This window comes from Mus caroli, chromosome 15 (assembly GCF_900094665.2).
Source record: "Mus caroli chromosome 15, CAROLI_EIJ_v1.1, whole genome shotgun sequence".
NCBI lineage: Eukaryota > Metazoa > Chordata > Mammalia > Rodentia > Muridae > Mus > Mus caroli.
Window position 1 is genome coordinate 94,635,486 of NC_034584.1, and position 17,567 is coordinate 94,653,052.

The window sequence follows — 17,567 nt, forward strand, 5'->3', positions numbered from 1 at the left end:
CTGCCCTGCCCTGCCCTGCCCTGCCCTGCCCTGCCCTGCCCTGCCCTGCCCCGGGGAGCATCATTATGTCGACTTAGCCTTGAAGCAGGCACTGGGTGCTGCTGTCAGGTGGCTCCTGTGATGTAGGTAGGAAGTGACAGTGTACAGCCACACCCATGTGTCATTTACATTGAGTTCCTCCAGACAACCACCTGAGAAGACCTACTGAGCTCTCAGTTACAGGAGACTTCTTTTTGTTTTTGAGTGTTAAAGTGAATAATTAGACACGATTTCCCTCACTGATGAAAGGGTTAGACCTGGTGCTGCGGGAAGAGCCCTCCCTGCCTGTGAGCCAGCAGACCTTGTCCCGAGAACCCTTCCCAATCCTGTCCCTGCCCTCACTCTGACTACGGACGGCTCCAGCAGATACCTCTGGGACTGCTGTCATCAGACTTGCTTTTGTTTTTGAGACAGGGTCTCTCTCTGATCCCTGGTTGGTCTGGAGCTTCTTATATAGACCAAGCTGGCCTTGAACTTAGAGATCTGACAGCCAGTCCTGGGATTAAAGTCGTGCAGCATTCAAAGGTCTTATCAAGTTCTAAAGCAATCTTTCTCTGCAGTACTGCAAATAAATTAGATCTAGGCCTTGGGGTTGGAGCATCCCCCTGCAGTCCTGTGTCTCCCGACTTACTGCTGTCACCTTGGGCAACTTCCTGTACCTCCGTCATAGTCCATCTTCTATCCACTGTGGTTGCCATGAGATAATCACAGAAAGCCTGGTAGCATGCCTGGCATGCAGTAAATGATTAATAAACACAGTGTGGTTAGCTCTTCAAGTAGACTCACAGGTAAAATTATCAAGATCTTTTAAAAAAAAAAAAGGTTATATTTACTTATTTAATGTGCATGGGTGTTTAGTGTACATGTTTGTCTGTGCACCTCAAGTGTGCAGTGCCCGTGGAAGGGCTGGAGTTACAGTTTCTGAGCACCATGTGTGTACTGGAACAGTCAGTGCTCTTAAGAGCTACGTCATGTCTCCAGACCCCCTACAAGGGTTTTTTTTAAAAAAACACAGGGTTTAGAGGCCTCCTTTGCTCAGTCCCCGGGGTAGTGGAATAGAGGCTGAGCATGCCAGAGCTCTGACTGTTCATACAGAGCAAGCAAAAGAGTTTTGCTGAGTCCTCATGTCTTGCTTGAGCTCAGCCTTTTTCAAGAAACCCGAGTTGTATGAGTATCCGGGTATTCTGGAAATATGGCCCCATTTGTTTTCATTGGTGCCTCTCTGGGATACTAAAGCTATTATAGTAATTTCACTTCAGCCAGCAAATCTGGTTTCTAGAAGTTTTCCCACCCAGCCAATGGACATTAAGGTATCAGGTTAGTAATTCTGACTTGACCGGTGTCTTAGGGTTTTACTACTGTGAACAGAGACCATGACCAAGACAAGTCTTATAAAGGACAACATTTAATTGGGTCGGCTTTCAGGTTCAGAGGTTCAGTCTATTGTCATCAAGGTGGGAGCATGGCAGCATCTAGGCAGGCTTGGTGCAGACAGAGGTGAGAGTTCTACATCTTTATCTGAAGGCTGCTAGTGGGAGACTCACTTTCAGGCAGCTAGGATAAGGGTATTAAAGTCTACACCCAAAGGGACACACACACCTCCTAATAGTGCCACTCCCTAGCCTAAGCATACACAAGCCATCACAACAGGTCACTTATTTCTTAGTAGCTTCACAGCCTGCTTAGATTCTGCCTCATATTTTTTTCCCAAATGAGTGTTTGTTTGTTTGTTTGTTTGTTTTGAGGCAGGGCCTTGTTAGGAGTCCAAACTGATCTCAAACTCAAAACTTCCCTGCCTCAGACTCCCAGAGAACACTAGGAACACTTTTAAAAATGTATTTGTTGCCTGCTCTGTTGCTGAGCTGGCCATGTGCATAGTCACTCAGAAGAGAGTGCCAACCTGCTGATAATTAGTGAAAACTAGCCTAAAGAAGCAAGTGGGTATATTGGTTATATTGCCGTGACCGAATACCCAACAAAAAGAAAAAAGGAACTTAGGGGAGGACAGGTCTGTAGTGGCTCACAGTTTAAGAAGGGCACAGTCTGCCATGGCAGCAAGAGGCACCTGGTCACTCTGCATCTGTACTCGGGAAGCACAGGGACCAGGGCTGGACTCAGTTCACTGGCTGATTCCTTTCTATCCAGTCCAGAGCCCCAGGCCAGGGAACAGAGTCACCTGTGTTCACGGTGGGTCTCCCCTCAGTGAGATATTGGCGTGAACATCTTATAAACCCACCAAGAGGTGTTTCTGTGGTGATTGTAAACCCAGCCAAGTGGACAAGATTAACCTCCGCATCCCCACCCCCAGACACACGCCTTTAGCTTCAGTTGTAACATCCACCCTCTCTAAGATCTCATTTTCATTTCATAACACACAATGCATTTATTCCCTCTCTGTTCATCTCCATAGTCTGTAACCATCCCAACACTGTTCACGGGTCCAAAGTCTCAGCTGAGAACCAAGATTTTTTTACTCGTGAGCTTCTAGTGAGTGAAAAGTACAGATTGCGTTCTGACAGTATCCGGGACAGAGAATTAGCACCGCCCATTTCAGAACGGAGGGATGGCTGCCTATCAGGGAAAGACTGGGCCGAAGGAAGCCAGCAAGGCCAAGCTCAGCAAGCAGCCGCCAACCTCTGCGCTGCGACGGCCTTGGATGCCCATCTCTCCTTGACTGTACCCACAGCACACAGAGCTTTGGGGGCGGGGGGAGTTGTAGCACAAATCCACTCTATGGCTACACCCTTCCTTCCTCAGTAGATAGGGCACATTCTGAGGTCTCCCTTGCAACTTAGGCTTCACTTCCCAACCTCATGCAGCAACCTCTCAGGCACTTGTGGGGAACCCAGCCCTACCATACTTTGCTTGGCCTCAGTGACTTTTCAGACCTTGGCACAAGTCTTTTTTTGGGGGGGGGCGGGGTTCAAGACAGGGTGTCTTTGGCTTGTAGCCCTGAATATCCTGGAACTCAGTCTGTAGATCAGGCAGACCTTGAACTCAGAAACCCTTCTGCCTCTGCCTCCTGAGTGCTGGGACTACAGGCTTGAGCCACCACTGCCTGACAGCACAAGCCCTTAGGACCCCTCACTTTTGCATCTCTTGCCTAGAAGCCCACTGCCATCTGGACAGTCCCACCAAGTTCTACAGCCACCTTGAGATACTTAGCCTTTTGGATTACCCCGTTGCAGCAAACCTTCATACCTTCAAGGCTGACTATGGGGAAGTATTCCTCCAGGTAGCTGCTCTCAAACTGGGAAGCTCCTAGGTGGCATGCAGAGTCTTGGCTTCCAGCCTGTTCCTGCCATTCTCACTTAGGACAGGCCCCCTGTCCTTGGTCAAATCTTCCTGGAAAAACCTCTGTAGACACGCCCAGAGATGTGTTTCTATGGTGATTCTAAACCCTGTCAAGTAGACAGCAGGGACCATCACAGCAAGCCTGAGGAAATGTAGAAATGTGTAGCAGAGTTAGGCAGGTAAGAGCGTTGGGCTGTAGAAGCCAGCCCAAAGTGAGAGGGTTGGGCAGTTCTAGAAATCTAAACGGTTCCAATTGCAGGCTCTAGAGACTGTCGCCATTGAAGCCAGAAAGAGTAAAGGGATCTTTGTCCCAGCTAAACCCTCCTGTGGGTTAGGTGGGTCGGTAGAGCCAGGAGGTCATGATCATGAGCTGCTTGCCTCTCAGAAGGCTGAGAACTTACCCGTGAGGACACTCCCCTGATCCACGCATCACACTTCTGACCAGGGCGACTGACTCCTTAAAACGCTTTCCGTTATGCATTGGTCTCTGGCCACGTGGTGAGTACGAATCTGCACGGTATCCTCTCCCACTCACCTTTGCTCATTCCCATTTATATTTTTTAGATGGCCAGGAACCGCTCTAGTTCGGGGTACAGGACTGAGAATACACTAATAAGCGGGCCACACTGCATTATGGTGAAGCTGTATGTTGTATTGCATCTGAACTGTATCGCCATTTGTTTGGTAGGCATGTGAAAGCGCTTGTACTGGCCGTGGTGCACAACGACTCTTCCCCTAACTGTGGACCCCGAAGATAAGGCTGCATCCCGCTTAACCGCGGCCATGCTCCGAAGTCATGTGCGCCGAGCCCCATATAGCTAACTCGAGGTGAAAACCTATGTGGTTTAGGAGACTCACTTTATGCCAACCTGGCACATTTATTAATACTCCACCCCATAATTTGCTAAGAGCTGTCCCACTGCTCTTAACGGGCTTTGTGCTTAGAAACCTTCACTGGCTGTTGTCAGGAGCGGATATTTCCCCTTGGGCAGTAAACCACAGTCCAATTTCAATTTCCTTTTAACTCATTTACTTCACAAAGATCTAATTTAAGACATATTGGGTAAAATAGTCTTAGACTTTATGGGCACCAAGTGGCTGTTGCTTAAGAAGCATTCTCATAAAAGTCCCCAGACATGGTTTGAAGGGCCTGTGGTTGCAGCCACAGTGAGCTAGTGATGAGTCTTTCTGGACGAGAGAGGTCGCAGCAAAGGGCTGTGTAGACGCTTTACATTTTCAATTATGTGCTGCGGCGCACACCTTTAATCCCCACACTCAGAGGCAGAGGCAGGTGGATCTGCAAATTTGAGGCCAGCCTGGTCTACAGTGAGTTCAAGGACAGCCAGGGCTACATCATGAGTCCCTGACTAGAAAAACAGATAATTCAATTATGTGTGTGTGTATGTATGTATGTATGTATGTATGTGTGTGTGTATATATATATATAGATATAGATATATAGATATAGATATATATACATACACACACATATATATATACGTATATATATGCATATATATATATATGTGTGTGTGTGTGTGTATATATATATATGTATATATAGTCAGTGGGTTTTCAGTCATACGTGTTTATGTCTCACTGCTCACTGTTCCATCCCTGGAACAAATACTTGAGAATGTCAACTTTAAGGAAGAAAGATGTATTTTGGCTCCTGATTTCAGTGGGTCCAGTCCCGTGGTCAGCGGTCTCTTGTTTCTTCAGGCCTTTGGTGAAACAGGGTCATGGCAGAAGGACATAAAAGAGGATAGATGCTCACTTCTTGGCAGCCAGGAAACAGCAGCAGGAAGGAGCGAGAAAATATGCCTATCCATAGCACCAGTCCCTCACCTGCTCACTCTGCCCTGCCTCCCAGTCCCTCACGAGCCTGCACACTCCAGCTCTGCCCTGCCTCCCAGTTTCCACATGCTCCTGCCTCCCAGTTTCAATCATGCTGTCTGATTATAACGGGGACAATGGGTTCACCCAGGCACTACATGAGAACCTTATGATCCAGTGTCGGGGGATACAGCACAGCACGTATGCACACACAGTGTCTCGCTCTCTGCCGGGCTTCCCAGGCAGTATCAACCTCACTCATACCTAGTCTTTTGAGATTAAACGTAAGAGAGCAAAATCACTCTGCTTGTTCTACCAGATGTAAAGTGGAAGGATAACTAATGGTAGATTTTCTCCTCAGAAGCACGGCATGCTGCCTTTTGCGCTTCATCATGGATGTCTTGCGAAATTTCTAAACCATAGATAACAAAGCTAGAAAGGGCTTGCCGTGCCCAGCCGACAGGCCTCTCGCCCACTTTCTAAATGTGAAAAGTGAGATCTAGGGAGAGGTAGTAGTTCATCTGACCACACAGCTAGGGAGGGGCAGATGGAGATGGCCCACGTGGGATAATCTGCTTTCTCCCTGGTGGGCCAGAGTCTCTGGACTCTCCCACAGACTCATTTAACCGTCCCCGAGGTGGGAGTTAGCAATCTCTGTTTTTAAAAAGGTTCTCAGAGGGTTCCAGTGCAGCCAATCTGGTCTTCGTCAGAAACTGGTACTAGCTACGCCACAGCCCAGATCAGTGCCATCTGTCCTGTGTGGCCCACGAGCTAAGTATGGGTTGTCTATTCCCACGAGGTTGGATGTGTGAAAAGTTTGTGTGTCCGTGGAGTTCTATGGAATTACAGCCACTCCTGTTTATTTACATGTTGTCAGTGGCTTCTGTGCACCTCAGTGGCGGAGTCAGCTATGGTGACAGAGACTGTGCCGCCCACAGTACTTAACAGCCTGCACACTCACAGAGAGAGCCTGCCATCATTGCCCATTTCCAGTCTTTCATGAGAGTGCTACGAGGACCAGGGTTCACTGGGAAATCCCTGAGCTGTGAGGATTGTACTTGTGTTGGTGCAGACACACTCTTGTTTTACAGAAGGCGTGTTTAAGAAACACTACATGCAAATTATCAGTAAATCTAGTTATTTTGATGATAAAGTAAATTATAGAGGCACTGAATTATAGAGGATGTTCGTTTGTTTAAGGAGTTGGTTTACAAAAGATGATTCTGATTTATAAGTAAAGGACTTTCTATAAGTGGTGAAGATAAAGGCGTTTAGAAAGAGGGGATGTTTTTTTTTTGTTTGTTTGTTTGTTTTTGGTTTTTTGAGACAGGGTTTCTCTGTGTAGCCCTGGCTGTCCTGGCACTCACTTTGTAGACCAGGCTGGCCTCGAACTCAGAAATTCACCTGCCTCTGCCTCCCGAGTGCTGGGATTAAAGGCGTGCGCCACCACACCCGGCTAGAAAGAGGGGATGTTAAATTGTTTTTATTTTGTGTGCAACATTGTCTCTAGATTATGAAAGTTATACTTTATATATCATTTCTAACTGATAAAGCCTCTATTTGCAAACCGATCTCTTTTAATTCTACAAAAGCACCTAATTTTCCTCAGGAGCCTCAGTTCTCTGGCATCACCAGAGCCCTAGCCGGGTCTCCTCTTCTCTCACCTCAGATAACGGCTTGTTCATTAACCAACAGACAGTAGTTACTGAACACCTTCTGTGTGTGCAAGCAATAATTTTGTAATAGGAAATAGCTCCCATGTGACTGACCCAAAAGACAAGGAAATGAAGGGCAGAGAGAACAGGTTATTTTTATTATTTTTAAAGTCTTGTTGTTTGTCTCTTAAGGTAGGCAGGCAAGTTAGTAAAGGCTTTATTTAGGTGAGGGGGTTAAAGGGTGAATTTTAGGTCCTGCTGCATAGAACAGTGTTGTGGTCATTTATTTGTTTGTTTGTTTGTTTGTTTCCCCCACTATTTTGGGCCACTTTATATGGTGTACCCAGGAACACAAATTTCCCTTTTACCAGAGAATCCATCCCTTACAACATCATTCTGCCATGCAGTCCTGAAATTACCACCCAGCCCAGCACAGTAGAAGCTGTAAAGAGGCTCTGAGCTTGGCATACTATACCACTTTTTGCCATGTAACCTTTATGGGTGGTGCCCCTCCTGGAGCTTTTGTAAGATGCACATAGGCTGGTAACTCCCTCTTTACCGGTACTTCATGAGAATACTATGCGGCTGAATGAGGAGGTTGTTTGAAAGGCCTGGCATTTCTCAGAGAGAGTTGCTATAGAAACACAGAGGGGTACATGTACTTCAGAAAGAGGGAATGTTGTGGCCCATTTATTTCTTCGGAAAGCCAAGAAACGAACAAGGCAAATCTCTGCCCTTGACCTGTTTTGAGCTAACCCCAGATCTTCTAGTTCCACTTGCTTTCAGGATTGGGCTTTTCCTGGGGATCACAACAGAATCTGTACACCCAGGTATCAGAAGCGTGATTAGCACAGCAGCGTACCAAACATGGGATGGGGGCTTGGGGGTGTATTTCTAAATGAAAAGAGCTGCACCGAAAAGTTGTTTTTCTACTGGGAGAGACTCGTGACTCCTGATCTCCCGGCAGATCAGGAGAATATAAAATACTGGATAAGAGGAAAGGGACTTAAACTTAAGAAACCTGCTAACCACTCTTTGGGAGCCTGTGGACTGAGCACTGTATTGGAACTGCATAGGAAACTTGAACTTGGCTCCTGCCTCCAAGAAATTCAGTTTCTAGGAGAGAGGGCAGAGGAAGGGGCAGGAGAAGAAAGAGAGAGAGAGAGAGAGAGAGAAAGAGAGAGAGAGAGAGAGAGAGAGAGGAGGGAGGTTGGCTATGGGTCCCAAGTGGTGTGTTCTAGGTTAAACTTCCGCATCTTTGTTGTGAGATGTAAGATTTTGTTGGAGGTACTTGATGCCTCTATTGAGATCACCACAGCACCCCCCTTGTATGATCAGGCTGTGTTACACCACTCCGTTTTCCTAGTTAAGCTGTCTTTGTCCTTCTGGGTTGTACTCAGGTGCTAAGTCCTTCGCGTGCCGTGAGACTTGGTTGCTAGTATTTTCGACGGTGCCTTTTATGTTGGTATTAATAAGATCTTATCCATCAAGAGCTTTCTCTTCCCCTGACATCATTGCCTGGTTCCGTATAAAGTCACCTTACAGAATGAGTTTGGGAATTGTCCCCTTCTCTTCTAGTCTTTTGGAAGAATTTGTGCTAATTCTTTAAACATTTGGTAGAATTCATTAGTGAAGCCATCTGGTCCCCGGGCTTTTCTTTGTGGGGGTTCTTTTTTTTTTTTTAATGCACGGTACAGCAGTGTATTTATAGTAGTCTCACTTGAGGGAAAGACTGCTTAAGGATGGATCTGTATGCTAAGACTTATAAAGAAAAATTCTGGAAGGATATTAAAAAAAAAAAACAGCAGCCAAGATTACCATTGTATAATAGAGTGGAACAATCTAGCGTTTTAAAATTCTAGGTGCACACCATTCTAAATAAAAACAGTTTTACTTAAAAGTGACTGGCACTTGGCTCTGCAAGGGAGGGCCTAACCTCCACAGGGACCCCCAGTTCCGTAGGCCCTGTGTGTGTGTCTTCAGAGCCCTCTGTCCTCCCTCCTCACAGGATTGGTTGTCAACATCCTGAAGGCCTGGCTCTCTCTCCTTTGTCATTACTCGCAGACAGCCTGGGGGTGGGGTCCTCTGTCCTGCAACCTCTCCGATTTTGAACTTGTACTTACCCACTGTCATGACTTCGAGTTTACTTACTTCCTCCCATAAAGTATAGTTCTGTTCAATTGTGAATCCCCACCACCACCCCAACCCCGTCTCAGCACAATGCTCGACACCAGGGAGATGTGCGGTGTCAGCAAAGTCCCGAGCTAGGCATCTCTACAGCCCGCTCCCAGGATGTGGACTAGTTTGACTTGATTGGAAGATTCATGCTGGGAAATATGATAGAACGGCTTTGGCTAGGCGGATGTTGGAAGCTCTGAGAAGCCAGGCTGAACACCCAGGGAGCGAATATTGAACGAGTGCTCACCTCCTTGCTACCTTCCTGTCTTTGCCCGGCTCTCAGCTCCCAGCAGGCTGACTCTGGCCACCTGACCAGGTCCTTCACAGTGGTCTCCTCTGCATTGACCTGCCCTCTGCCCTGACATTCCTGTCTTCTATGTGTCAGGATCAGCATAGCCGACTCAACCTGTTCTGGCATAGACGGTTCAAAATTATCCAAATCTGAACCTGCTAATATTGTGGCTACTGTGCTGCAGCCTGAGACTGGGCACTGGCCCAGAGGGGAGGGAACAGAAGTTCTTTTGCTTACAGGTTTTGTTTTGTTTGCTTATTTGTTTGTTGCCTCAAAAAACCTTTCAGGAGCAAGGTTCTAAGCAGCTTTAAGAGTGTTTATCTGACTTAAGGAGATGTTGCTTTGTGTGGTGACTAACGCGTTTTAATGGTCTCTCTCTCTCTTTCTCCACAGACTTTTGTAGTATTAAACAGAGGGAAAACTCTCTTCAGATTTAGCGCCACTCCTGCCTTGTACATTCTAAGTCCTTTTAACCTGATAAGAAGAATAGCTATTAAAATTTTGATACATTCATATCCTTTTCTGCACTGGGAATGAGCGTGCACATCCGGGGCTTTGACAACTGCAGTGTGTGCAGCCCCACCAGGAGTGGAGCAGCCTGAGGGTTAGGAATGAAGTTGCACTGGATTGCCAAGCCGAGCTTCTGCAGACACTGAGGGGCAAATTAAGAAGTTTTAACCTTATCCCGAGGTCTTGGCTTTTCGGTAATTTCATTCCATGATAGTTCAACTTGTTAACATATTAATATCTGATCCAAGAATTTTTTTTGAAGACCACATCTTGAGTTACAAATAGTTGAATGAATGCTTTAGATTTATTTTTATTTTCTTTTGTTCTTGAGCAAAGAGCTTATGCATTCCTGGTAGCTCTCGGATGAAATCAACTCCTTGGAGCAGAGGTTTAGATACAGACTGTGGATAAATAGGAATTTTTCTTGGATTTGCCTTGCCACCCCCCCCCTTAGGTAGGAAAGTGCCAACCTTTATATCTTATTAATATAGATCAGATGGCACATGGCAAATGATCTGATGGGTTTAACAACCTGGAACACTGGATAAACTTGTGTGATGGGCACTTAAGGTAAGAGGGCTTGGTCCCTGGACAGCCTGTGGTGCAACTCAGGACTCCAGCTGAGCCTCTGCCATGTCCAACTCATAGCTGAAATCTATGGTCTGCGAGTACCACAGTCGTGAAACTGTGGTACAATACGATAGACTTTGTCCCTTCCAGGACGACATTAACGAGAGCCCTGCCACAGCTTCAGTGTGAGTGACTCCTGCTGACTTTCATCTCTCTCAATAGACAGGAACAGAAAAGGGCCAGGGAAGATCCTGGGCTGTGAGGGGACATTCACAGTGATCAGACTGAATCACCCCATTACCTACGTCCTGGGACTGCTGGGGCGCAGGCACCCTGGAAGCCAGGCCCTCACAGGGCACACTGGTCTTCAGGCGAGACACATGCACATCGACTGGATTATTATTATTATTGCTTGTGGAGATAATTCAGCCCCTCGGCATTTGCAGGAGGAAAACAAGCCACCACGTACTTGTAGATTTTCAAATAACTAATCATACGAGATAATTAACAGTCCGGGATGACTGGAACAAAAAATGTAGATTTATTTTCTCACCTGGTGTCCTCAGGGCCTTTGGTCGCTTCTGGCTGCTTTTCACAAAGGTTTAAGTATTTAGAGATTGACCCATTCTCATCTTGCAAAGTGTTCAAGTTTATACCCAAAAGTAGTGGGGCAGTGACAGTTCTGTGGGCAGGGGAGTGGCTGTCCAGCCCCACTACCAGTCAGATGGGATGTCCAGGGCTTTCCTTGTGGTGGCGGTGGCCAGTTTCCCTCGCCACCTGTCTCCTGCCAGCCTGTGAACTTAGCTCCGGTGAGACCTGGTATGAGCTGGGTTTGTTTCCTAAGTGTCCGGGTCAGACCTCGTTCGCCCCTTAACTCCTCTCTACAGTCTTCAGCATGATCATCATGTGCACCATCCTGACCAACTGTGTATTCATGACTTTTAGTAACCCTCCCGAATGGTCCAAGAATGTGGAGTAAGTAACACTTCCTTTGTTTCTCTCATAGATTCTGGTTCTGTTGCTCCACAGTTTATCTGTGTGGGGTGGTTGGGGGGTGTATGGAGGTGTGGGGCACAGAGGGTAATGTGGAATCTAGGAAACAGCATTAGATGTGAATTCTACAAAGCCAGTCTACCCTGCCCCTCAGTCGCAGAGGCTTTGCCATCCTGGGTGCCCCTTCCCCAAGGCTGAGATAGCTTTGAGAGCCTCCTTGCCTGTTTCAGAGTCATCCCGTTATATTCTGTAGAGCCCTGAGCAGGCCGAGTGCAGCATTCCAGTTGCTGTGGGCATGTTACTAAGGTTATTGCCGTCACTGCCACACTACCATGCCCTTTCTGTCTTGTCCGTGTGGTAAAGGTGCCCTCCAGGCGAGTGTCACCTTAAAAGGCTCATCCAACGTTCCCACCAGGAGTAACCTCAGCTGTCCGCATCCCTGACAGGTACACATTCACAGGGATTTACACATTTGAATCACTAGTGAAAATCATCGCCAGAGGTTTCTGCATAGACGGCTTCACCTTCTTACGAGACCCGTGGAACTGGTTAGACTTCAGTGTCATCATGATGGCGTGAGTTCCTTGTTTATTTTACTGTTTGTGTGTGTGTGTGTGTGTGTGTGTGTGTGTGTGTGTGTGTGTGTGGTGTGTCCTAAATAGGCTTGCAAGATGGTGCAAGTAAATGTGAGTTTTGGGCTCAGCAGAATAGAGAATTCTTTCTTGTTTTTCTTTTTCTTTTTTTTTTTTCTTTTTCTTTCTTTCTTTTTTTTGAGATAGGATCTCGTGGAGCCCAGGTTGTCCTTGAACTCACCATATAGCCAAGGCTGTCTTGAACTCTAATCTCTTTACCTCCACCTCCCTGAGCTGGGACTAGAAGCTTGTGCCTCGACACCTGGCTGCAGAATGGGAAATTCTTGGGAAATTGTCTGTGACACATGGGCGTTTAACTATGGTTCTTGCTTGCAAGGCCTTCTCAGTTTTCAGACAACAACAAACTTATGTGGGGGAAGGTAAAGAGATGATTTATAGCTGAGAGAACAGTGGGCATCAATTTCTCATGACTTTTCGCTTATATTTTACTCCCCTTTATGACATTGGCCAAGGTCCCCATTACTAGAGGGCCTCTTCGAAGGCATGAAATATTTTGGATATAAACTTTGGCTGAAAACACAGCTGAGACCTCTGACTCAAAACTTGAGCCAAAGTATCCAGACTGGCATGTCCAGAAAATATACTAACCAGAGTTCCCACTAGAGACTGTGTGGGTCCACACAGATGTGCCGGCTGCATCCGGGCAGTTCATTTTGTTCCAGTTATAAAAAGTGCCTGTTTGAGAAATTTAGCTGATGGTGGCTGTATTATTTTTATTTTTGTGTTAAGAAAGTACTTTATCATTTAAGGGGAGACCTAGAGTGGGGTACAGCTGGTGTGTATAGAGATGTGTGAACAGAAGAAAACGTTTGTGTGGGAGCGGGGGGGGGGGGGNGGAAGATGCCGATCCACTGTGAGATGGGAGATGTGTGTTGCGTGTCTGCAAACAGAAGTGACACTCTGTTCTAGGGAGACACTCTCTACTCTCTAGCATTTTAGAATCTACATTGATTGGTGTGCATTTAGAAATCTGTGTCCTCAATAGACACAAGGCTCCTGATACAGTGGGCACATGACTGGAGTTTTGCTCTGATCTCATGATCTGGATTTTTTTTTTTTTCCTGAGCCTTACTTTTTTCTGTCACAGGAAAAAATTTCATCTGCAGACATGACTGCAAAATATACATACAACTCCTGGAGAAGTCACAGATACTGCCACATAGGCATTTTGGCTTTGTCAACCAGGGGGTTCCTTTAACGTGAATTTGGTTTTTTTGTGAGGCTCTTGCTACAAACAAACAAACAAACAAACAAACACATGCCTCTGTTTCTTAGGAAATTGTTCATAAAATTGGGAACATAAATCTTTGATACCTAGTGGCCTTCTCTCTTTCTAAAGAAAGGTAAATGGGCTGACAGTCAAGTTACTCTGATAAAATTAGCACACCACACACCAATTAAGAGAGTAAACCCCAGAACGCCCTGGGCTATCAATTCTTTAGAATATACTCTGAATTCTTCTTGCCCATTTTTTTTTAAATACCTGTTCCTTAAATGTTTATATTTTGAAATTTTTCTTTTTTCAGGGGAACAAAATAAAACCATAACTTGTATATAAGACCCTTTCTTCCCCCCCATTCTCAAACCCCCACCCAGTGATACCATTACAAGTTAACTCTGGTTTGATTCTGCAGGTATATAACAGAGTTTGTAAACCTAGGCAATGTTTCAGCTCTACGCACTTTCAGGGTACTGAGGGCTTTGAAAACTATTTCGGTAATCCCAGGTAAGATGGCCCGGGCTTGGTGTCAGGTGTTGGGTTAGGGCCCTGACGTGACGTATTGTACTTTTTTTTGTTTTGTTGTGGTTTTGTGTGTGTGTGGTTTTTTTTTTTTCCCTTTGGTGTTTGTGTCTGTACCTGTGTTTGTCATTTGTGTCTGTGTGTGACCTCCCTCACTACAGATATGTGACAGAGTTTGTGGACCTGGGCAATGTCTCAGCGTTGAGAACGTTCAGGGTTCTCCGAGCTTTGAAAACTATCTCTGTAATTCCAGGTGAGCGAACGCGTGCACAAGACTGGTCTTGCCACGCTCCTACTTCCTCCCATTCGTAATGTCTGCCACATTTGAAACGGGGATTGGCACATCTGATATGCCTTGTCTCGCTCTGCATGCTTCCCCCTGAGAAGTACTCTCTGGAATGGCCCTTTGGTCCTGAGGCAGACGTCTCGGACCTTGCTTGCCGGGCATGCGGCTCTCATTCCATCCATGCGTTTGAAAATAAAAAAATTTTAAAATCACATGCTTATAAAGCCTTAGGCCCTCACAGCACCCGAGGAGAGGTGTACCAGGGCGAGCTGTGCCTCTGTATGTGGACCACTCGAATCATGGCCTCATGGAATTACAGTGTCTTTAATACCCACCCCCATTCCACTGCTTGTGATTTCAGACTTCCCGTAGCATGTTCTGCCAACAGCATGCTATCCAAAGACTTGTACTTTTACTGGGTGTCATACGAATGTAATCATTTTAGTCAAGGAGCAACTTGCCCAGTTAACTAGTCAGGTCAGACTAGTTAAAGTGGAGAAGCCTTGGAAGTCAGTGAGACAGATTTTAAGTTACCGTCTCCCATATGTTGCAAGTGTCTGCTTCGGTAGAGTGAGACCTGGTAGGTGTCTCCTGGGAGCGGACTCAGGGATCACTCTCAAGTGTAAACCCCGGTGAGAGCGTATACAGGTGCTGATTTAAAGTCAAAGGTAAGCTGTAAACAAAAATCGGAGAGACTGGAAGGGACGAGAGGAAGAAGAGAGTGGGTGGAAGACTAGTTCAGTGACAATCTCCTAAAGATATTTGCCTTTTACTCTCACCTGGTCCAGCTAGCTCAGCGATTCTAAATCTCTTGAGGGTTTTTGGTCCCCTAGAGACACAGATGAAATTTCACAGACACCTCATCCACCATCAGGTTAAGATTCTGTCATTTAAAATCATTGCGCCCGGGGAAATAACCTTTCTAAGAACCAACCGGCCTTGAAATCTAGAAGGGAAGGTATGTGTTTGAGGTTAAGACTGACAGCAACGAGGCATGTTGATGCCATCTGGGCTTTAGCTAGGGTCGAGGAGAGAAAGGGAGACTCCCTAGAGTCCCCGCTGTCCCCTGGGTTCTATGGAAAAAGGGTGCTGAGCAAGCGCCATCGCCTGATCTTGTGGGCCCTCCCCTGTGGCTGATTACAGAAACCATTCTTTTATCCTCTATTCAACATCACGCCAGTGTTCTAGGTGGGGGGTGGGGGGACACAGAGATCTGAGGTGTGAGGAGGGTGTGATTCACCAGGAACCACAAGGGTGGTAACCCCCAGGCAGGCCTTCATCTGCAGCAGCTGGACCACCAGATCTCTCCTTTCCCCTTCCCCTTGGTCTCTCTGCTCCTCTGGCCCCTTTAACACGATTCCATGTTCCTGCTCATCTCCCCAGCACACCCTGCGAGGCATCTGTCTCTTTATGTTCTTGTGATCTCAAAACTTCTCTTCCAGAATTAAATCGGAAAGCTGTGTTCTGTTCACTAACTGGGGCAGCAGATGCTCTCCCCAGCCTGGCTCATCACTGCTGTTCTTGTCTCTGCTGTAGGGTTAACTTTCAAGCCGGGAATTTCTGCAAAGTAATTCCTGTCAGGTTACTCAATACTCTGTAGCGTGTGTGCGTGTGTGCGTGTGTGCGCATGTGTGCGCATGTGTAAATATGTAGTGTCTACAGCATAGGGCCTGGTCCACAGCAGTGCTGCATAAATGCTTGTACTAGAAGCACTTACCATAAAAGCCCAATAAAAGGTCTATGTCCAAGCTTCATGATCTGAGGTAGATTCTCGGATTTCTATTCCCATAAGTGCCCCTCTCCCCATGCCCCCACTCCCCCACACCCCCACCCTGAGTCGAGCTTTGGGAAGCTAACTGTGATGAAAAACTAACTTTAACTATAGTAAAGCTAGCAGTCCTGTCAGTGACAAAGTGTTTTCTCGCTGTTAAGCATTATTGAGGGAAACCCAAGTGTTGGCATCTTCTGTAGAATTCTGAACTTGTCTGTCATTCCCTGGAGGACTGCTGTCCTGTTCCTGTAAGTTATCCATGTTTTCTTCCAAGGTGGGGCTGCCTTGTGTACATCAGTGGATCAGCAGCTATCTCTTGCTAAAAAAAAAAAAAAAAAAAAAAAAAAAAAAAAAAAAAAAATCAAAGTTACTTTGATCCCAGGTTACAGAGCTGGGAGACAGTAGCTCTCAGTAAACACTAAAGTCATGTACACAACCATGTCAAAAGGATTTTCGCTCTCCCCCTACTCCCATCAGCCGTTTGGATCTTAGGCTTTTCCCGAAGTGGTTAGGGCTACGGAAAGGAAGCCTGGGCATATTGGTCACTTTTCAGGCTTTCATGACAGACTGTCTGATGAAAGCAACCGAAGGAGGGAGGGTTCGTGTTTCATAGAGAAGTGCAGTCCATCATGTGGGCAGGTATGGCGACAGGAACATGGGGCCACTGGTCACACCGGTACACAGCTAGCGCAATGCTCGCTGATGCTCAATGCTCGCTGGTCCAATTTGCCCCCACGTGGCTTCTTGCGTGCTCTGTTGTGTAGGAGTCATTTGAAGGCGCATTCTGCTCCGATTTGGATAACCGGCTTTTCAGGGTCTTGCTTGTTCTGCTATGGTGCTGTGAGCCAACAGAAGAGGCAGGGCAGCTTCTCTTGACAGCCGGGGCAGTGGCAGTCTACATACTCTGCACAGTCTCACCAGGTCATAGATTCCACCAGGAGTCTTGTGTCTCTGCCGACCGCTGCTTTTGGTGGTTAACTGTATGTGCTCCATGAGCAACCACACCCGCTACAATACTGTTGACAGCTCTGCAAATTCGGTGGCTCTGTTATCAGCCCCAGGGAAAGAGGAATTGCCAGTGAGGCCAGTGTACAGCTTGGTGGACTGTCTAGTGCTAAGGACCTGACCAGCACTGCTCTGTAATATGTCCTCATCCTGCACACCTGGTGTCCTCCTGCACACCTGGTACCTTCCTCCTGCACACCTGGTGCCCTCCTGCACACCTGGTACCTTCCTCCTGCACACCTGGTGCCCTTCCCCTGCACACCTGGTGCCCTCCTCCTGCACACCTGGTGCCCTTCCGCTGCACACCTGGTACCTTCCTCCTGCACACCTTGTGCCCTCCCCCTGCACACCTGGTGCTCCCCTCCTGCACACCTGGTACCCTCCCCCTGCATACCTGGTGCCCTCCTCCTGCACACCTGGTGCCCTCCTCCTGCACACCTGGTGCCCTTTCGCTGCACACCTGGTACCTTCCTCCTGCACACCTGGTGCCCTCCCCCTGCACACCTGGTGCCCTCCCCCTGCACACCTGGTGCCCTCCCCCTGCACACCTGGTGCCCTCCTCCTGCACACCTGGTGCCCTCCTCCTGCACACCTGGTGCCCTCCCCCTGCACACCTGGTGCCCTCCTCCTGCACACCTGGTGCTCCCCTCCTGCACACCTGGTGCCCTCCCCCTGCACACCTGGTGCTCCCCTCCTGCACACCTGGTGCCCTCCCCCTGCACACCTGGTGCCCTCCCCCTGCAC

The 17,567-nt window shown here is 47.3% G+C and overlaps 1 protein-coding gene across 2 annotated transcripts in view; it reads left to right on the forward strand.

Annotated features, from left to right (window-relative positions):
* Window positions 1–17,567, forward strand: part of Scn8a (sodium voltage-gated channel alpha subunit 8) — a 170,548-nt gene that overhangs the window by 74,236 nt on the left and 78,745 nt on the right. For both annotated transcript variants that reach the window (XM_029469723.1, XM_029469724.1), the window contains exons 3-6: window positions 9,688–9,806; window positions 11,260–11,349; window positions 11,814–11,942; window positions 13,923–14,014. In XM_029469723.1, coding sequence (XP_029325583.1) covers window positions 9,688–9,806; window positions 11,260–11,349; window positions 11,814–11,942; window positions 13,923–14,014 — 430 coding nt within the window. The remainder of the gene's footprint in view (window positions 1–9,687; window positions 9,807–11,259; window positions 11,350–11,813; window positions 11,943–13,922; window positions 14,015–17,567) is intronic.